General features: G+C 38.1%; 1 protein-coding gene across 1 annotated transcript in view; it reads left to right on the top strand.

Moving 5' to 3' along the window:
• The window catches only part of LOC140323612 (solute carrier family 22 member 4-like), a 44168-nt gene extending 25313 nt beyond the window's left edge, over positions 1–18855 (top strand). Inside the window, exons 7-10 of the mRNA XM_072400838.1 lie at positions 815–1029; positions 1167–1349; positions 15740–15875; positions 16573–18855. Coding sequence (XP_072256939.1) covers positions 815–1029; positions 1167–1349; positions 15740–15875; positions 16573–16663 — 625 coding nt within the window. The 3' untranslated portion in view covers positions 16664–18855. The remainder of the gene's footprint in view (positions 1–814; positions 1030–1166; positions 1350–15739; positions 15876–16572) is intronic.
• The last annotated feature ends 264 nt before the right edge of the window (positions 18856–19119 follow it).

The following is a 19119-nucleotide window of genomic DNA, read 5'->3' as shown; positions in this document are numbered from 1 at the left end:
GGCTAAAGCTACGTACACACGGCAGATTTTTATCGCCCGATAATCGGCATCGGCCAAATATCGGGCGAAAATCTGCCGTGTGTACAGTCGGTGTCGTCCATCGTCCGAACGACCGTCCTGCCGGATCCACGGACGATGGACGACAACCAATCCTAATGAAATGGAAGGGGGAGAGCGCGCAGCAGGGTGCCGCTCCGTCGCTCTCCCCCTCCCCTCTCCATAGAGCATGAACGGTGCTGTATGTACAGCACTGTTCATGCATTGTGCAGTCCCTTGTCGTTGAAAAGGATCTTTCACGATCCTTTCCAACGACAAGGGACTGCACGATGCATGAACGGTGCTGTACATACATACATACAAAAATTGCAAGTGTGTACGCAGCTTAAGTCTGGATACAAATAAGAGGATAAGATAAGAAGATAAGGAGTTTAACATTTAGTTGATGACAAGATAAATACTGAGGTGCTTGTTGGTACAGTAGTGGAGAAAGTAGAGGAATGTGTTGGTGCATTGCAACAGAGTAAGGAAGTGCTATTGTGGCAGTGTTAAGAGGGGAGTATCAAAGTTTGCATGGGTGCAGTGGCCAGGAGCATTGTCAAGAATTGCACGTTGGTGCAGTCAAGTGCATATTGTTGGGTGGAAATGTGTGTTGGCAAGTAAAGTAGTGAGCATTGGTATTGGTGCAATACTGGTATGTTGTTGCAGTGATGCTAAAGGGTGTAGTACATGTAGGTGCAGTGGTGGTAGGACATAATTATGTTAAAAGTTCCTGTTCAGTTTATCATAACTTAAAAAAACTATTTTATTATTACAGGTTGATTGTATCCATTGGGTATTTTGGTGTTTCTTTAAACACCCCAAATTTAAATGGGGACCCATTTCTTAACTGTTTCCTTCTGGCTGCCATTGAAGTTCCATCATACATAATAGCATGGCAGCTGCTCCGAATTGTACCAAGACGATATTCCATGTGTGGAACAATGCTCCTTGGTGGTGTGGTGTTGCTTCTTATTCAACTAGTACCTATAGGTAGGAGTTTTGTTTTTTTAATTTAAATCTACAGTTTCATTGTTTCTAATACATACATTTAAAACATAATACATATTAAAACATTTTACAATGCTGTTTTAATTAAATCTTTGAACTTTTTTTTTTTTTTTTTTTAGATCTGCACATCCTGTCTACCTGCATGGTGATGATAGGAAAATTTGGAGTAACAGCAGCTTTTTCCATGGCTTATGTCTATACAGCTGAACTTTACCCTACTGTAATAAGAAACATGGGTGTAGGGATTGGTTCTATGTCCTCAAGAGTAGGAAGTGTAATTTCTCCTTACTTTGTTTACCTTGGTGAGTTGTTTCATGAACCTATTGCATCTTCTTTGAGTTCTGCACATTTCCTATCCTTATTTTTCACACAATAAAGACCGATCATTCTTCGGTCCCAAGATAATAAACAGGAGACCTAGTTAGGTTCAACAGGAGAACATGGAATTTCTGACATAATTAACAAGTGTTTTTTGAACATATCAAAAAGTATACCAAAATACTTTTAGTGGGAAATTTACCATACCAAAAGGAACAAATAACAGTTTTTTGTTTGGGTTTACATTTTCAATAGGTAATTGTTCCCCCTGCTTTGTAGAAATATTTTGTTTGTACAAACTGTAACAAATCCAGTTAGTGTAACCCCTGCCAATTTTGTTATTGACTTTTTTTAAATGGAATGCAAGTAAGAGCTTTAAAAAGTGAGCAAAGTTTTTACTAAGAAAATAAAGACCAGTAAGTTTATGTTCTATAGTGGGAAGGTTCTAGAGAGTTTAATAAAGAACCACATGGAGGGGTTTCTGCTAGAAAATAATATTATAAGTGATGGTCAGCATGGATTCAAGAAAGACCAAAGTTGTCAAACAATATTACACTCTTTTTAAAGCAGAAGTAAATGCAATGGTGCGGTGGCAGGTTGGCGGGAAATGCAAAAAATTTTGTACTGGAATCATAAAATATATATATAATTATATTTTATATATGTAATATACATACTACTGTTCCCTTACACTACATGTTTACCTATATTTTTTTTTACAAATTTTTGTGTTTTTTATTTAAAATTTATTATTAAATTTAATAAAAGGAGCAAATAGGAGTTTATTGTTTGGGTTTACATTTTCATTAGGTAATTGTTCTCCCCCGCTAAGTGATGGTTGTCAAACAAATTTACACTCTTTTTAATGCAAAAGTAAACCCAAAACAATAAAAAATCACACTTACCTTCAATCCCGCAGATCATCTCTATCCGTTGAGAGGTTTCTTGCATTGTTGCGGTATCCGTTTTCGGCCAGGCACAGAGTGAGCACCAGGCGCCATCATCTTCTTCTCTCTTCTTCCGTGTTCTTCATCCTGCTTCACCCGATCTCGCACTGCACAGGCGCCAGAATGGATGCTTAGATTTGGAAAAACTTGCCGATCTCACTGCACATGTGTGGGATCGGGAGTTTTATTCCATTGATGAAAAGGCTCCTTCAGGTGTGTAGAGAACTGGCTTAAAGACTGCATCCAGAGACTAGTGATTAATGAATTATATTCTGAATGGTCTTTTAGGAATGGACCTTTTGGAGACTGAATGCCCAAACTGCAACCCAAAACCCACATATTTTTTGCAAAGTGCCAACACAGCACATTTACCTTGAATACTGAGGTTTTAGTTTACAAAAAGCAACTCATACATTAACATCTTTTGTCTTAAAAGAAAACAATACCAGAGCTTTTAATGATATGAACAACTTTTTATTGAAAGGTAAAAGATTGCATTTGGCATGCTTTTAAAGAATTATTCTAATTTTCGCTGTTCTATGCATACTGATAATTTTTCTAACCTTGGCTCATACTTTGGAAGTTTGAGAGCAACACATGCAGCACTCGGGTCATCTGTTTCTGGTGTCAGATTTGATATAATTCAAAGCTGAAAACAGCAGCTCACAAGCATAAGATGATCCAAACAAAGTAAAGAAAGCAATCCCAAGTGCTTTCTTTGACTTAAATTTGTTTGGAAGAGAATTCTACATTTTAGCTTGTAGAATTGTCTGCAAATGTTGTAAAATTTTCTAAATGCGTTTTTAGATTTGGGAAAATGTCAGCAGCCCACTTTCAAGGTCACTTTTAAAAACCTAAAGTTTTTTCTCAAAGGTTTTTTTTTATCACAAATATCCTTTCTGCTGTTTTCCCTACACCTTGTAGTTGTTTGTTCAGTACAATGGAGTGTACTGTAAAAAACACGAGGTTGGTAAGCCAGGCCATATCACTGAGGTGTGCACATTCCTGCCTTTTTTCATTCATAAACAGCCTAATTTCATCCATGAAATTGAAATCTCTGCAGGACTCCTCCTCTGCTCAGCCACTGTACATTATTGTAAACAATTATACTGTGCCTGAACCTAAACCACACACCTGGCACATAGAGCTTCTTGATGTATAATACAATGGAACTGAATGACTTGATGTTTTGTTTCTTTAACAAAGAACAGTATGCATCCAGGAGTTACCCCCACCATAGAAGGTGCCCCATCACTAGTAATTGAAACCACTTTTTTTGGTCTCATATCTCATGACAAAAAAGCCTCCATCAACATTGTAGTTATCTATTCCTTGTGTTCTTTCAGGCAGACTCCAGTTTCACCAGCTCTTTTCCCATGTTGTCACCAACAGCATAATGCAAAATTACCTTGCTAGCCTTGCATGATTATTTATATCTGTGCTTTCATCCAAGCACATGGAGTAACAGGCTGTCTTTTGTAAGTCAGTGGTGAGCTGCTGACTAACATCACTTGCCATGCACTGGACTCGATCTTTACCAGTATTTCTGCTAAGTGGCATCTTAGAGATGCGTTGAATAATTTTATTCTAATAATAATAAAAGAATATTAAGATAGTTGCAAATACTAAGATACTGGAAATAATATTTTCCTAATTTCCTTCAAGAAACTATTTTCTTTCAGTTTCACCAAGTTTGACAACACTTTTGTTGTTGGTTTCAAAGTGCCCTCTGACACTTGATTTGTGACACACAACACTCATTACTCAGAATACATAACACTTTCCTATTGCATTCAATCTCTCCTAATGATTCCAGGCCTCTTGGAATGATCTTTCTCTGTCTGTTTTTGCTTTTTTTCCTGTTTGGGTGTTTTTTGGGTTCAAGACTTGGAGTCTACAAAGCATAGGGGGATCGCTTATTGTAACGGAATGCTTACAGGGCAGATTAGAGGCAGTAGACTCCAAAAGTCCAAAATAACACCAGTTTTTATTTGTTTAGGCAAGTGTTACAGCACACTCTCCAGCACTTCACAACAAGACAATAAACAGTACCCTGGCTGGGCATCTGGCTACCTCACTTAGGTGCCCTCTCTTCTCTTACACATACACTATATCAGTACTGTTCCACTCACAGTTTTGTAGTACGGTTTGGCTGCTGGCTTTCATGGAACCCTCTGGCTCTCTCTCAGCCTAGAACCCTCTAGCTCTCGCTCAGCCTGGAATCCACTCTGGCTTTCGCTCAGCCTGGAATCCACTCTGGCTCTTTCTCAGCCTGGAATCCACTCTGGCTCTCTCTCAGCCTCTTGCTGATGAAATTCCCCTTAGCCTCTGGTTGATCACTCACTCTCTTTGCACCTGAGTTCAGGTAAATATAACCCAAATCAGGGTTGGGTTGGGCCAAGGAACCCACCCTTTCACTCCCTTGGGCTCCAGGGCCCTAAAGTACCTGTTTCTTTTCTAAAAACCTATTAATCAATTAACACTTTTAATTCCCTGGAGCCATTAATGCACTTTCCCTGCCATTTTTAGGACACTCCATCACAATAGTTACATAGTAGGTTAGGTTGGAAAAAGTCCATCAAGTTCAACCACTAGGGAAATAAACATCAAACAGTACATCCAGGTATGCTTGTAGATTATAGACATCCTGTATGGATCTAATTCTATTACATAGTTTGGTGTCATCTGCAAACGCAGAAATTGTACTTTTAATCCCAAACTTTATATATTTTTTTTAAATATGTTAAACAGTAAAGGTCCAAACACTGAAGCCTGGGGTACCACCACTAATAACCTTAGACAATTCAGAATATGAATCAATAATTTCAACTTGCTGGATGTGGTCTTTAAGCTAGTTCTCTCTACAATTAAAGATTGACTTTTCTAAACCTATTGACCCTAACTTGCATATTACCATCGGTGGGGTACAGTTTCAAATGCTTTAGCAAAGTCTAAGTACACTATATCAACTGCCACTGTCTACCTGTTTACTTACTTCCTCATAAAAAGAGAGTAAATTTGTTTGACAACTTCAGTCTTTCTTGAAGCCATGCTGACTATCACTTATATTATTATTTTCTAGCAGAAATTCCTCTATGTTTTTCTTTATCAAACTCTCTAGGACCTTTCCAAATATGGAGGTTAAACTAACGGCTCTGTAGTTACCTGGTAATGACTTTGCTCCCTTTTTGAAGATGGGAACCACATTGGTCTTACGCCAATCCATTGGTTCCATGCCATTGAATAAAGAGTCTCTAATAATTAGAAATAATGGCTTTGAAATAACTGAGCTCAGCTCTTTGAAGACATGGATTTAATCCATTGGGTCCTGGTGCTTTGTCAACCTTAATTTTGCCCAATTGTTTCTCAATCATATCAATTTTGAGCCATTGTGACTCCTTTAAGGCAGTGACATTGCTATTATGAATTTGGACTTGATGTCTGCCATTTACCTTTACAGAGCTAAATAAAAATGTTTAGTAAATCTGCATTTTCTTTATCCCCAGTAACCAACCCAGAGACATCCTTTAAGGGGCCTAGATGCTGAGATCTTATCTTTTTTTCTATTAATATATTTAAAAAATGTTTTGGGGTTTGCCTTACTTTCCTTTGCAATGACGTTTTACACATTTTATCTCCTTTTTACATATTTTGTTATATTTCTTTATAGATTTCAAACGATGAAGGTGATCCTTCATTTTTCATATTTTTGGAATACCCTTTTCTTGTTCCTTATGGCTTTCTTAACATCAGCTCTGAGCCACATAGGTTTAAATTTTATCCTCTTAAACCTATTACCCAATGGAATATAACTTTCAGTGTGCTTTTGTAGAACAGACTTGAAACATTCTTATTTCTGTTCTGTGTTCTTTGAGGATAATATTGTCCTTTGCTCTCTTAAAATTAAATGTTTTTATCTTTCCTGTTTTTGCTTACTGTTTACAACTTCCATTAAATGGTCACTGCTACCCAGATTCCCGTTTATATGCATATTTGTTATAGGCTCTGCATTGTTAGAAAGAACTAGGTCCAGCAGATTATCATTTCTAGTTGGGGCTTCTAAAAACTGTACCATAAAATTATATTGTATTAAATTCAAAAATTTCCTCCCTTTTGCTGTTCCTGTTGTGCCATTACTCCAGTCAATGTAAGGCTAGTTGAAATCCACCATGATTAAAACACTTACATTTTTTGCTGCTTTTTCTGTCTGTGCAAGTAGTTGATTCTTCATTTCTCCTTAGCACTGGGGGGCCTATAGCAGACTCCAATAATTAATTGCGTGTTATTCAACTCAACCCATAATGCCTCGATCTCATTGCTTGTTTCATCCGCAATTTCTTCTTTCACGCCCACTTTCAGATCAGTTCTCACATACAGACGGACACCACCACCCTTTCGTTTGACTCTGTCTTTATGCAAGAGAGTATAACCAGGAATATTGGCAGCCCAGTTATGTGAAGAACAAAGCCAGAATTCATTAATTCCAACTCCCCTATTTTGTTTTCCAGACTTATAGCATTGGTGAACAAGCTTTTTAAACCATTGCTGCATTTACTAGCATTGTTTGCCAAATCCTTTTGTTTTTCAGTACTAGTACTACACATTCCAATGTTAATTTGTAACATGGGAAGCTTCATATATTTATCCATAACCCTCCACCCCAACTATCCCCAATCCACAGTCCATTAGTAGCTGACCCCTGACCTTATTTAACTGTCCCACCCCCCTTGTCCTAGTTTAAATATCCCTCCACCATTTCCCTAAATCTTTCTCTTAGCACAGCAGACCCCCTTTCATTTAGGTGCAAACTATCTCTGGCATACAGGTTGTACCCCAATGAAAAGTCAGACCAGTGCTCTATGAACCCAAACCCTTCCCTTTTTCACCAGGACTTAAGCCATGCGTTTAGCTGCCTAAGCTCCCTCTGCCTTTCCTGTATTCCCTGAATCAGCAATTTCCTGCAGTGATTCTCAGCTGGGGTTCTTTTTGAATTTGCTGACCACCAGTGCAAGGGGGCAATGTTCCACTGCCCACCAGCTTTTGGCCTGCTCTGAAAAAGGCAGCTGAGTGCATTTCCTATGTTTGTTTCACCTCCACTGTACATGTATTAGACCTACTTCTTGGGGAATTTGAATAAATAGGATGAAGTGGAGGTGTAACACACGTGCAGACCTTGATAATCCATACAAGCTCTCAGTTCCCCCTGACAATCCCAGTACAATGAGTGCCAAGTCTGCCCTGTCCTCTCATATAGCACACACACACAGGTCATGAACCCTACACACCGACCTATCCCAACACACCAAGCATTACACGGGTCATGTGATGTCCGGTAAACGCAACCTGCTGCTCTGCAATGACATTGTAACCTTTCGTGTACTGGACTCACAGGGGGGTATTACATACCCATCAGGGCTAATAACCTGTGATGGACATTTCGTGTGGACAGCAACACACAGTTACAGAATTCCTATTACATTTAACGGGCACTTACCTTCTACCACAAGATTTGTGTTCACCTGACTGGGTATATCAGACTCAGTACTCTTGTCCCTGGGTTGTGTAGCTCTGTTCAGTGTAGCTCTGTTCTGTGTCTTCAGCTTTCATATTGTGTTTCCTTTAACTATGACAATGCTAAGCTGCAATATCTAATGTTAGCAAAGTACTTTCTTGTATTAACCCCCCTAGCGGTAATCCTGAGTGAGACTTGAGGTGGAAAATACTTGCAAAAAGCGGTAACCCCGAGTCACACTCGGGGTAACTTTGGAAACCCCTCTTACCTGTGCCCCGCGCTCCAGCCGCGATTGGACGATCCCGCTGTGATGCCGGGGGGTCTGTCCGTCGGGGGGCATACCTGGGGGGGAAATTTGAAAGCAGATTACCGAGTAATCTGCTTTTAAATGCCACCCGGGTTCCAGACAGGCCGCTGCACCTATTTTAAGTCAGAGGCGATGCACCATGCAGGAATTCTGCATGGTGCATCACATCTAACTGGTGATGCAATCAGCAATAGTAAATTCCGGGGGTGATGTCAACGGTGATTTCCCGCTGGCATCACCCCTGGAATTTACTATTGCTGCTCGCATCACCCGGAAGATGTGACGCTTGCATCCTTCGGGTGATGCGAGCAGCATCGATGGTGGTTTCGGGAGTGAGCAGGGTCCCCCATCCCCATCGCATCACCCGGCAAGATGTGACATCTTCCGGGTAATGTGGTGGAGTGATTGATTGTGGGGGCGGGAAATTTAAATTTAAATATTTTTTTTTTTTTACAGTAAAATATACATAACACAAAAAAAAATGTATAAATACACATTTTAGTGCATCAAGCATCATTGCCCAGTGCCCTGATTTTCATTTTGCCTACTATTAGCCCCGACCTTTTGATGACTTATAAATCACTTCCTGAATGTATAATTTCATCACTTTGGCCCTGATTTATTAAAGTTCTCCAAGGCTGGAGAGAATACACTGGGTGGTCCAGCAAACCTGGAATGAATCTGGGCCAGAATTGAAAACATTTGCTAACAAATAGCTGGTGACTTTTAGGAAATCCATTCCAGGTTTTCTGTTTCACCCAGCTTCACTGATAAAAGTGTATTCTCTCCAGCCTTGGAGAGCTTTAATAAATCAGGCCATTTGTCTTTGACCTTGATTGTTCCTGACTGATTGCTGGAGACCACATGGCATCCAAATGGGATCTCGCTGGCGCAAGCGCTGTTTTGGAGGTATTTAAAAGCAGCGATAGCGATTTGGAGACCCTTGTGGAATCGAGCGATAGTGAATCAGACAGCAAAAGTGAACTGAGCAACGATTCTGAACCTGAGGTCAGTGTTGTGCACATGGTGCTCCATTGACCTTGATCAGGCAGCACCGCCAAGATTTCAATTCACTGGCGCACCTGGGATGAAAATTGAGGCTGAATGCGATGACCCCCTGGCATACCTGAAGTTGTTTTCGACTGATGAAGTTATCGAAAAAATTGTTGCGGAGACAAACAGGTAAGCCGCTCTTGTTTGCTAACGTTTTTAAATTTTTTTGCAAAATTTTTTTGATGCAAACATGCTGCTCTGTGTTTTCTAACGTTTTGAAATGTGTTGCTATTTTTTTTATGCAAACATGTATGCTGCTCTGTGTTTGCTAACTTTTTAAAAAATGGTCATGCCAACATGTGTGCTGCTCTGTTTGCTAACTTTTTGAAATTTTTTGCTAATTTTTTTTTTATGCAAACATATAGGCTGCTTTGTGTTTGCTTACATATTACTTGCAACCTTCACCACACTATAAAAGAACATATCTTAAAATACCTTTTTTATTTTGTTTTATGCAGGTACGCTGGACAACAACAAGGTGCCCCACACCTGAGGTTTGCAAGAAGCAGAAAATGGGAACCTGTGACCAAGGATGAAATTTGGCTGTTTTTGGGCTTGGTGATCCTGCAGGGAGTTGTGGGCAAACCCGTGCAGAAGTGGTAGTGGTCCAAGAATAAAATGATTGCCACCCCATTCTTTGGCACAGTCATGCCAGAATACCGCATTTTCCATCATCCTGAAGTACCTGCACCGGCAAACAATGATAAATATGATGAGGCTACCCATCCTGCACCAAAACTGAAGAAAATTTGGGAAGTGTCTCAGATGCATCTACAAAATTTTCAGCAAACCTATGTGCCAGAAAAAGATGTCAGCATTGACGAAAGTCAAATGGCTTTCAAGGGGAGGCTCAGCTGGGTGCAGTACATTGCGTCAAAGAGGGCACGATTTGGCGTGAAAACGTATATGCTGTGTGAATCCTTATCTGGCTACATCTGGAATACAGTACTGTACACTGGAAAAGGGACAAAGTTCAACCCCAGATACAGCCATTATGGATTTGCAACATCTTCAGTGCTATCCCTCATTGGGCCATTGCTAGGTCAGGGCTTTTGTGTCACAACTGACACCTCTACACCTCTCCTGAGCTTTGAGTTCCTTCTGCAACACAGAACAGATACCTATGGAACCGTTAGGGCTAACCAGCGCAACCTGCCATCACTGTTTGCAGATGTCGTGACAAGAAAGATGTGTGCCTGATGAGTACTATCCATGATGCCTCCACCATTCTGGTACACACAAATTGTGAGAAAGAAGTGATGAAGCCACAGGTGATAATTCGCTACAAAAACACCATGGGAGTTGTCGACAGAGCTGACCAAGTCATGACATTCTACCAAGCGATGAGGAAACAGCAAAGGAAGTACTTCAAAAAGATTTTCAGGCATCTAATTGAGCAGTGCCTATGGAATGCCTACGTTCTGTACAGAAAAAATTGTCAGAGGCCTGTGAATCATTCAGATTTCATTTTGCAAGTTTCCGAATCCATAGTCAAGAACCACCAAACACCATCAGTGGCTATGAATAGACCTGGATATCGTGCTTCCACCGTTGTCAACCCAGAACGCCTGACCGGTCGTCACTTCACTGAATACATCCCACCAACCCAGAAAAAGGCAGCACCTACAAGGATGTGTGTGGTTTGCTGCTCAAACACCGATGACGAAGGAAGAAACGCAAAGAAACCAGGTTCTATTGTCCTGACTGTGATGTTGGACTTTGTGCAACACCCTGCTTCAAAATCTACCACACCCAGGATGACTACTAAAAATGTAAATATTATTTTTTTCTAAAATCTGCATTTATTTATATTATTATTTATCATTAACATTGCACCCTTGTTTGGAAAATTTCAGTGAGAAAATTTTGATAAAATAGTTTTTTTTTTTTTTTCTTTGTTTTTTTGATAAATTTCATTGTTATGGTCTATGATTTCATTATTTTTTATAATTATGATTTATAAATATTTATTATATAAATAAATAAATTTATTTTTTATTATACCCGGGAGTTAATCCTAAGAATTACAGGCCTACAATATAAACAAAAATTTCTATGCAAAAAATATAGAATCACTTTTTGCATCAAAAATCTGACAGAATTAGAACGCTAGGGGGGTTAAAAGAGGAATAGACTGCAGGGATTGAGACTTGGGGCCTGATTTATCAATAAAATGCATGTATGCCCCGGTTGCAAGCTCTGTTATTGCGAGTCGAACCCGAGTTCTAGTGAACTCGCCTACCGGTTAATCAAGTAAGTTTGCTTGGATGCCATGCATTGATGTGATTTTTTTTTTTTTTTTTTTTGTAAGCCTCATTATTGTTAGTTTCATCTGTTGCTGCATTTTTTTTGTGCCTGGTTTGTAATGCCAGTTTCTGTTTAGCAATTCTTCAGCAATGTTTTGTCAGATTTTCCACAAGTGTTAAGTACAAATGCCTGCATGGTTTCCACTCCAAACTGCTACTTGACCCCCCTCGTTGCCTTTGTCCCATTGTCACATATTTGTATTTGAATGTCTTATGTTCATAGTCCTTTTCTGAATAAATTGTCATGGTTTTTATTTCTTTTTTTTTTTTTTTTTTTTTTTTTTTTTTCTGACATTTGCACTCATGTTGATTTGCTGGCACACAACTCCTCTGTTCATTTGTAGTGGTGTTTTAGGTTTGTTGTCATTGTGCTGTGCTGCCTGATCTTTGCACTATTGTATACAATCACACTTCCACTTGTTGTCCAAACTGGTTGTCAATTAGCTGTCCAGCTGAGTTGCATACTCATTCTAACACACCTGATGGTAATTGAAGGAGGTCCAGGTTGCCCAGCACACTATCAAACCACATTGATTGCCAAGCTCACAAGCAGGGTCACGCTCTCTTGGAAATGAGTGTTGTTGCTCATTAACCTCCCTAGAGGTAACCCCGAGTGTGACTCGGGGTAGAAAAAAGTTGCTAAAAGAGGTAACTCTGAGTCACACTCAGGGTAGGTAATTCTATGGGAGGTAATAGTAAATAAAGCCTTACCTGATTCACCGGCGCCCCGCGCCGTCCATCGCTGCCATCTCTGTCTTCTTCTCTCTTCCTCCGGCCAGCTTCTGCACCCGATGAGTCACCAGGGAGTTCCCGGTGACGTCGGTGCGTGTGTACTTTGCCGGCGGGGCAGGAAATTTAAACTCCATTTGTATTTCACTAAATACAAAATAACTGTATTGAATGCAATACATTGGATTTATATGTGTAAAAGCAATACATTGTTTTCAAGAACATTTATTTTACAGTATATTAGTATGAGTATAATATGTATTTAAAAAAAAATTAATATATTTATTAAAATATATTTATTTAGTTTATTATTTTTACATTAATTTTGTGTTTCAAACTTTATTCTCATACTATTATATTATACTGTAAAATAAATTTTCATGAAAAACAATGTACCGCTTTTAGACATATAAACCGGAAAGAAATGAACTGCTAGGGAGGTTAAATACTGAAGTGTACGCATTATTTAGGTGTTTACACAAAACAAATAGTACTACTATATAAAGCTTCCAGGGACAAATACACTTTGTGCCAAACATTTTCTTTCTTTTCCATCCCTTTAGGATGTTTCTACAGGTTTGAATGGCATTTTAGACCTTTCCCCACTATATATATTGACTTAACCACCTCAGCGTGGTAGTGGAAACACATAAGGTGGATTCCCCCTTTAACCAGAAGCAATATCATTCATGAATGCTGCTTGTAGCCAAGCCCATGACATTAGAAATCATAGGAACAAATAGGCAATCTTTTCAATTTTAAGCATGTGAAGCAATATGGTCCAAAAAGCCCTCTTTGCCTATTTCTTCCTATAATTTCTTTTTTCTTTGTATATGTACACACATCTAAATGCATACATACATATTTTGCTTCATGTGCACTATATCTATACATACATGCATGAGTGAGTTCACAAAACAAGCAATTTACACAAAAAGATAAAAACTTACCTGAATGAAGACTGCAAAAGTGAGGTGCATTTTTTTAACTGGTAAAACACAGTTCAAGCGCACATAGTGGGTCTGCCTTGGTGCACAACTATGCGCTACATACTCCTGAAGTTTGGCGCACGACTATGCGCATCAAACAACTTTTAACAAGACAATTGTGCTGTTTTTAGCCTTTCAAACAATTCAGAGAAAGGAACAGCTTTAAAAAATCACAATTGACTTTTTAAACTGTATTTCCTGGGTAATTGGAAAGGAGATCACATACCAACAAACCCCTAAAAAAAACAAAGACAATATTTTACAAACAACTTTATTCAAAAGAAACATTTGCTAAAACGTCACATTAAAATTTAAAAACACACACACACACACCACTAAATTTACATGACAAAAAATGTAAAAGAACAAACAAAACACATGTAAACCCACACTTCCATGTAAAGCCAAAATAGTTCAAAAATGGCCCATCAAATATTGCATTCAAAAAATACCAAATCAATATGCAATTATGACCTATCAAGGGTGCAAAACTCGATTAGAAAATATTTATGCAGGACAAACATTTCAAAGTGGTAAAAAAGGTAGAATTTTGCAATCAAAAAATATGGCAACAAACACAACATATATATATACACACATATACATATACAGTGGTACCTTGGTATATGTGTATACATCATCGTCATTACTATACATCAGACATCCCTGTCTATCAGCTAAAGGGCTTCTCCCTGTCTGCTCAAAACTAAGCTTTTTGGCAACCTTCTACTCACTTTTGAGCTCACTCACCCAGACTGACTTGAGTCTCTGAGTCTCAGCCGAGCTCCCTCACAGACCGACTGTCTGTGTCTCCAGCAGAGCTCACTCACACAGTCCACCTGGCTGTGTCTCCAAACAGAGCTGAACTCTCGCACAGACCCCTGTCTGTGTCTCTCCATATAGAGCTGCACTGACACAAACCCCTGTCTGTGTCTCGCCAAGCTACTGACTGAGCTCCTGGCTCTATGTTAAATCCCCACCCTCAGTGCTTCTTCATTAATTATCTCCCAGGTGAGAGTCTTCCACCTGCTACTTCACATAGGAATCTTGGGCAAATATACCTCACATAAAAGAGGAATCTTGAGCAAATATATCTCATAAGAGAAGAATCTTGGGCAAATATATCTCCCTTCCACCTCCAATCTTGCCTTGGTGTCACAATAAATAAATATATATATATGCAAACAGGAGCGTGTGTGCTTGTGACTTTTGTGGGAAAATCTAGTCCGATGGCAAAGTCGAGGTTTAGCCTGCAGAAAGTCGCAAGATTTACCCCCAGGCAGCTCCTCCGATCAGGCATCGTAAGCGCTTAGACAGGCGCCTATGTAGAGGAGCTGAACTCGGTTAACTCTTGCCGAAATAAATAAATCATTTTAAAATATGCCAATTTCCGAGCTCATTTAGATGTTTTAAACTTTTGAACAGCCCAAACATTTTATTAGGGCTAAGGGTAAGATGTGTGCCATTAGAAAGAATGTTTTTTTAGGGGAACAGTGAGTTTAATGCAAGCTCACCAGTGTGAAACTGCCGGGGCTGCGCACATCTATTTGGAGAGATCGCTTCAGTTGATGACTTCCGTGCGAGTACGCCAGTGCTTCGTATTTAGCGGATGAATTGATTTTAGGGCTCTGATTCCTTATCGCGAATATGCACGCACGTCGAGCTTCCGATTTGGCTTGATGAATCAGGCTCATAATCCTGCCCCTGTACAAAGCATTGGTCAGACCACATCTAAAATATGCAGTCCAGTTCTGGGCAGCAGTTCACAAAAAGGACATTGTGGAATTGGAGAGAGCGGAGAAGGGCAACTAAACAAATAAAAGGAATGGAGGAGCTCAGCTCAGGAAAGATTAACTGAACTAAATCTATTCTCCCAAAATAATTTTTCACAGTAAGGTCTGTGAAAATGTGGAATAGGCTCCCTCAGGAAGTAATCTCAGCAAGTACCATAGATTGCTTTTGGAAAATGCTGTATGCTTTCATAGAACTTATCTTAACTGGATAATAAAGTTTTAAAATAAAGATAACAGAGACTGTTGATCCAGGGAACATCTGATTGCCTCACGGGATTAGGAACGAGTTTTCTCCCTGTTGGAGCAAATTGTACCAGGGTTTTTTTTTGTACCAGGGTTTTTTTTTGCTGTAACTATGTCTATGGGGTTTTTATCTAGGATATGTTTATTATCCTAGTGGTTGGACTCAATGTCTTTTTTCAACTTAATTTACTATGTAACTATGAATTATTATGGTATTCAGAATAGCCATTGGAATAGTCATGAATTATAAATAAAAATATAGGATTTTATACTAATTTATATTATATACTAATACTATTAGTTATATATATTAAAAATATTTATTATTATTATACACTAATACTAATTTAAACATAAAGCATGTATATAGTAGGAAACCTAAATGTTTAAACTCCTTTTTAACACAAAGAATTGGCAAATAATTTAGAATCCTTAGGTAAACCAAATCAAGATTACAATAGACTTGTGATGCCTAATGTTTTATCTTTTAACCAGGTGCTTATAATAGGCTGTTGCCTTACATCTTGATGGGAACACTGACAGTAATCATGGGACTGTTAGTATTGTTGTTTCCAGAAACCTTCGGTAAACCTCTACCAGAAACCATGGACCAGACTCAGAATGTAAAAGGGTAAGGAAGTATTTATTACATTATATTGCTACTAATGTGTGGTTATAAAATTCCTACTGCCCCTTAAACTCAAACGTGTTACTCTTGAAAATGCTTTGGTTTAGGTCTAAATGTTTTATTGTGTTATTTGTACACTATGTATAAGAGATAAATGAAGAATATCTGTGACAAACTTCCCTAAAAACTAGACTGCTTTATTAAATCAACCTCACTGCCCTCTTACCAATGCATCAGAAATAACAAATGCCCCCTTTGTGAATTTACCTTCCTCCTCTGTGACATTGCTTGGGCTGAGCAACCAATTGCTAGGCCCAAACACTGTAACAAGCCTCAATGGCTGTATTTATGGGTTGCTGTCACCAGGAATTGACTGCAGCACAGGAGGAAAAAGAGGAAAAGACATGTTGGCATGGTATACATGTTTTGGTGGCCTTTTACAGAGACAGGGCCACTTTGAACTTCATTAGGTAAACAGCTTAATCCCATTATCAACTGGTATTTAAAGTATCAACTAAGTATCAACTTTTTTTATTACCTTTTGCACACTGTGTATAATTTAAGATTAGTGTCTGACTCTTTCCACTGTTCATACTTGCAGAAACACAGTAGAAAAATTGGGCAGGGATGAATATGTACAGGTCTATGGTTTGCCCTAATTCAAAATATACCTTATTAATTAGAGTTGTTTCCTTTTTAGGTTATGTTGCAAAAGAAAACCTGGTACAGTTTCAGATGAATATCCAATGGATATAAAAGATGGAATGATTTTAATGAGTTCAAAATTATAATATAATGTATTTTGATAATAATAAACAGGATAATTTCTGTTTTTTTTTTTTTTTTTTTTTACAAAACTGGAAAATATTTGCCTATCAGGCTACACGCCAGCATAGACCTTCCCTAGTTAATTTTACAATCAGTTGAAGCTGGCAGGGAATGCATCAGTTCCCACTTAATCTTTACCATTAAGATTGGCTGTTCTAGTATATCTGCAGTGTTGGCCTCTATACCTGTGTATCAAAATATTGTGCCTTGAGAACTGTTAGCTGACGACGCATCAACATTCCTTCATATATTCGGAATCTGGAGCTGTCTACGTAATAGAGATTACACAGAGAATTACAGAGAACATGGCGAAAACATGTATTGTCCCAGGCTGAAGGGAAATCACAAATTATGTCCAAAAATATCCAAATTATGTCCAAAAGTGTTGTGAGATGACACTTCAATTTGTAATCAAGTGCCTCTTTATTACTTTTAAAAATGGTTTTGGTTTGTTGTGATTTTTTCTAAACCTTGTTGTTTAACCACATTTTTGTGACATTCAGACATTTTGTACAAGTTTCTCTATCAACCTTAATGCTCATACATATGAGCAGTAAGTATAACTGGCCAAACCTTCATTTTTTTTTCAGTTTTACAACTTCTTAAACAGGTAAATGTAAATCCAGATACCCAGATTGAAAAAAAAATATTTTAGTAGTGTAGAGAAGGGTTAGAAGTTCTGTAATAGTTTTACCTGTCCCTTCATTAAGGAGATTTCCACTGACTGATATTGTCATTTTGACTAAAAGTAAGTTAAATCTGTCCAATGGGGACACACAAACCAAGCAAAATTCAGGTTCTCTCCCATCCTACTCCACTAAAATGTCTTCCTTGTTGAGCGAATTTAACTTCACTTTCTCTCATAGTGACATGACATTTCAATTGTCCAATCATGTACAGTAGTAAACAGGCATTTGTTTTCAGATGATGGACAACAAAGGTGAAACTATAATGAATTACTTTGTGAACATCTTAAATCCTATACCATTTGCTTTTATTTTTTTTAATATTACCTGTTGGTATTTTACATTATGTAAAGTATTTAGATTCATCCAGTGACACTGCTGTCAACCATACACATTATTTTATATTGTACTTAGGATGCATTAGTGGGAACCAGAAACAGTCTCTTGCAATAAAGCCATACCTAAGATTATTTTTTTATATTTTAAATAGAGAAAGAGAATGGTTAGAATTTGATACAGACAGAAGGCCTTTCGATTAGGGAAACACCAATTGTATATATAGGGAAACACCAATTGTGTGTGTGTGTGTGTGTGTATATATATATATATATATATATATATTAGAGAGAGAGAGAGAAACACCACATAATTAAAAAAAAAAATGAAAAGTCTATTGTTATTGCTGCAAATAATTAAATTTGTTATATCCAAAAGACTGTAGGAAGCTATACAAATCAGGTAAAAGAACAACACAAATTTGTTTCTTTATATTTTACTACATGCCACTTTTATACCTTCAAGCAAGCAGTTTTTAGGGTGCTATCAATTGACTACCATACTCTTTTTACCCTAAATAAGCAATGGTGAATTGCTAATCCACAAGAATAGTGTACCGATCACCACCAGTTGTATTGCACTTTTAAATGGCAGTAGGCCAACTGTGCCCTCTAGTCCTAGAACATGTATCATCAGTTGTGCTCACCAATATTCCATATCAAATTGCCAAAGTGTCAGAATGTTTGACACCAATACTACTGATGTCTAATGTAACCTATAGCATTCTCCTTTTTTAAGGATGTAAAAGCTAAAGTTAATCAAAAAATTGGCAATCAAGTTGATCAGCACTTGATAAATCTGGCAATTGTCTGCTTTTAAAACTTAAGATGGTGATCCACAAAAGATGGTAATTTTGCTAAGTGGCATTTTTTTTCAGCCCATTGCTTGTTTTATAAATGGGATAAACACAAAACATAACATAAGTTATGTGAAAATGACACCTTTTTCTGGTAATTAGGCTGTTAGCCCTTTAAAAATTAGTCACATATTCTTGAACTATTGTGGAGGGTTTTTATAATGTAAAACATATTATGTAAGGAAAATGTACGCACACAATTCAGTTTCCTGGAAAGCCAGTAACCACTTTTTACTGTTTTATGTACCTTTCTAAATAAAGAAAAGATGGCAACTTCTTTTAATGGTGTGACCATTTCTGATCTGCTGCTTTTTCATGAAACAATGTATGAAATTGTTCTAGACAAAAGGACAAAAGTAAAGGATAAGCCAAGAAGCCCAGTAGGGTTTCTGAGAATTTAGAGACATGGGGAGTGGAGTAACAGAAAAACTGAGGAGGGAAAGTATGAAGCTGAAAAGAGAGAGAAGAGCATAGATAGAAAAACACACACACAGGAAGTGTCCAAGCCTTTTCAGTTGACATAAAACTCTTTGTTAAGAGA

Source organism: Pyxicephalus adspersus, chromosome 2, assembly GCF_032062135.1.
Source record: "Pyxicephalus adspersus chromosome 2, UCB_Pads_2.0, whole genome shotgun sequence".
Taxonomy (NCBI): domain Eukaryota; kingdom Metazoa; phylum Chordata; class Amphibia; order Anura; family Pyxicephalidae; genus Pyxicephalus; species Pyxicephalus adspersus.
This window is presented reverse-complemented; position numbering and strand designations above follow the sequence as displayed.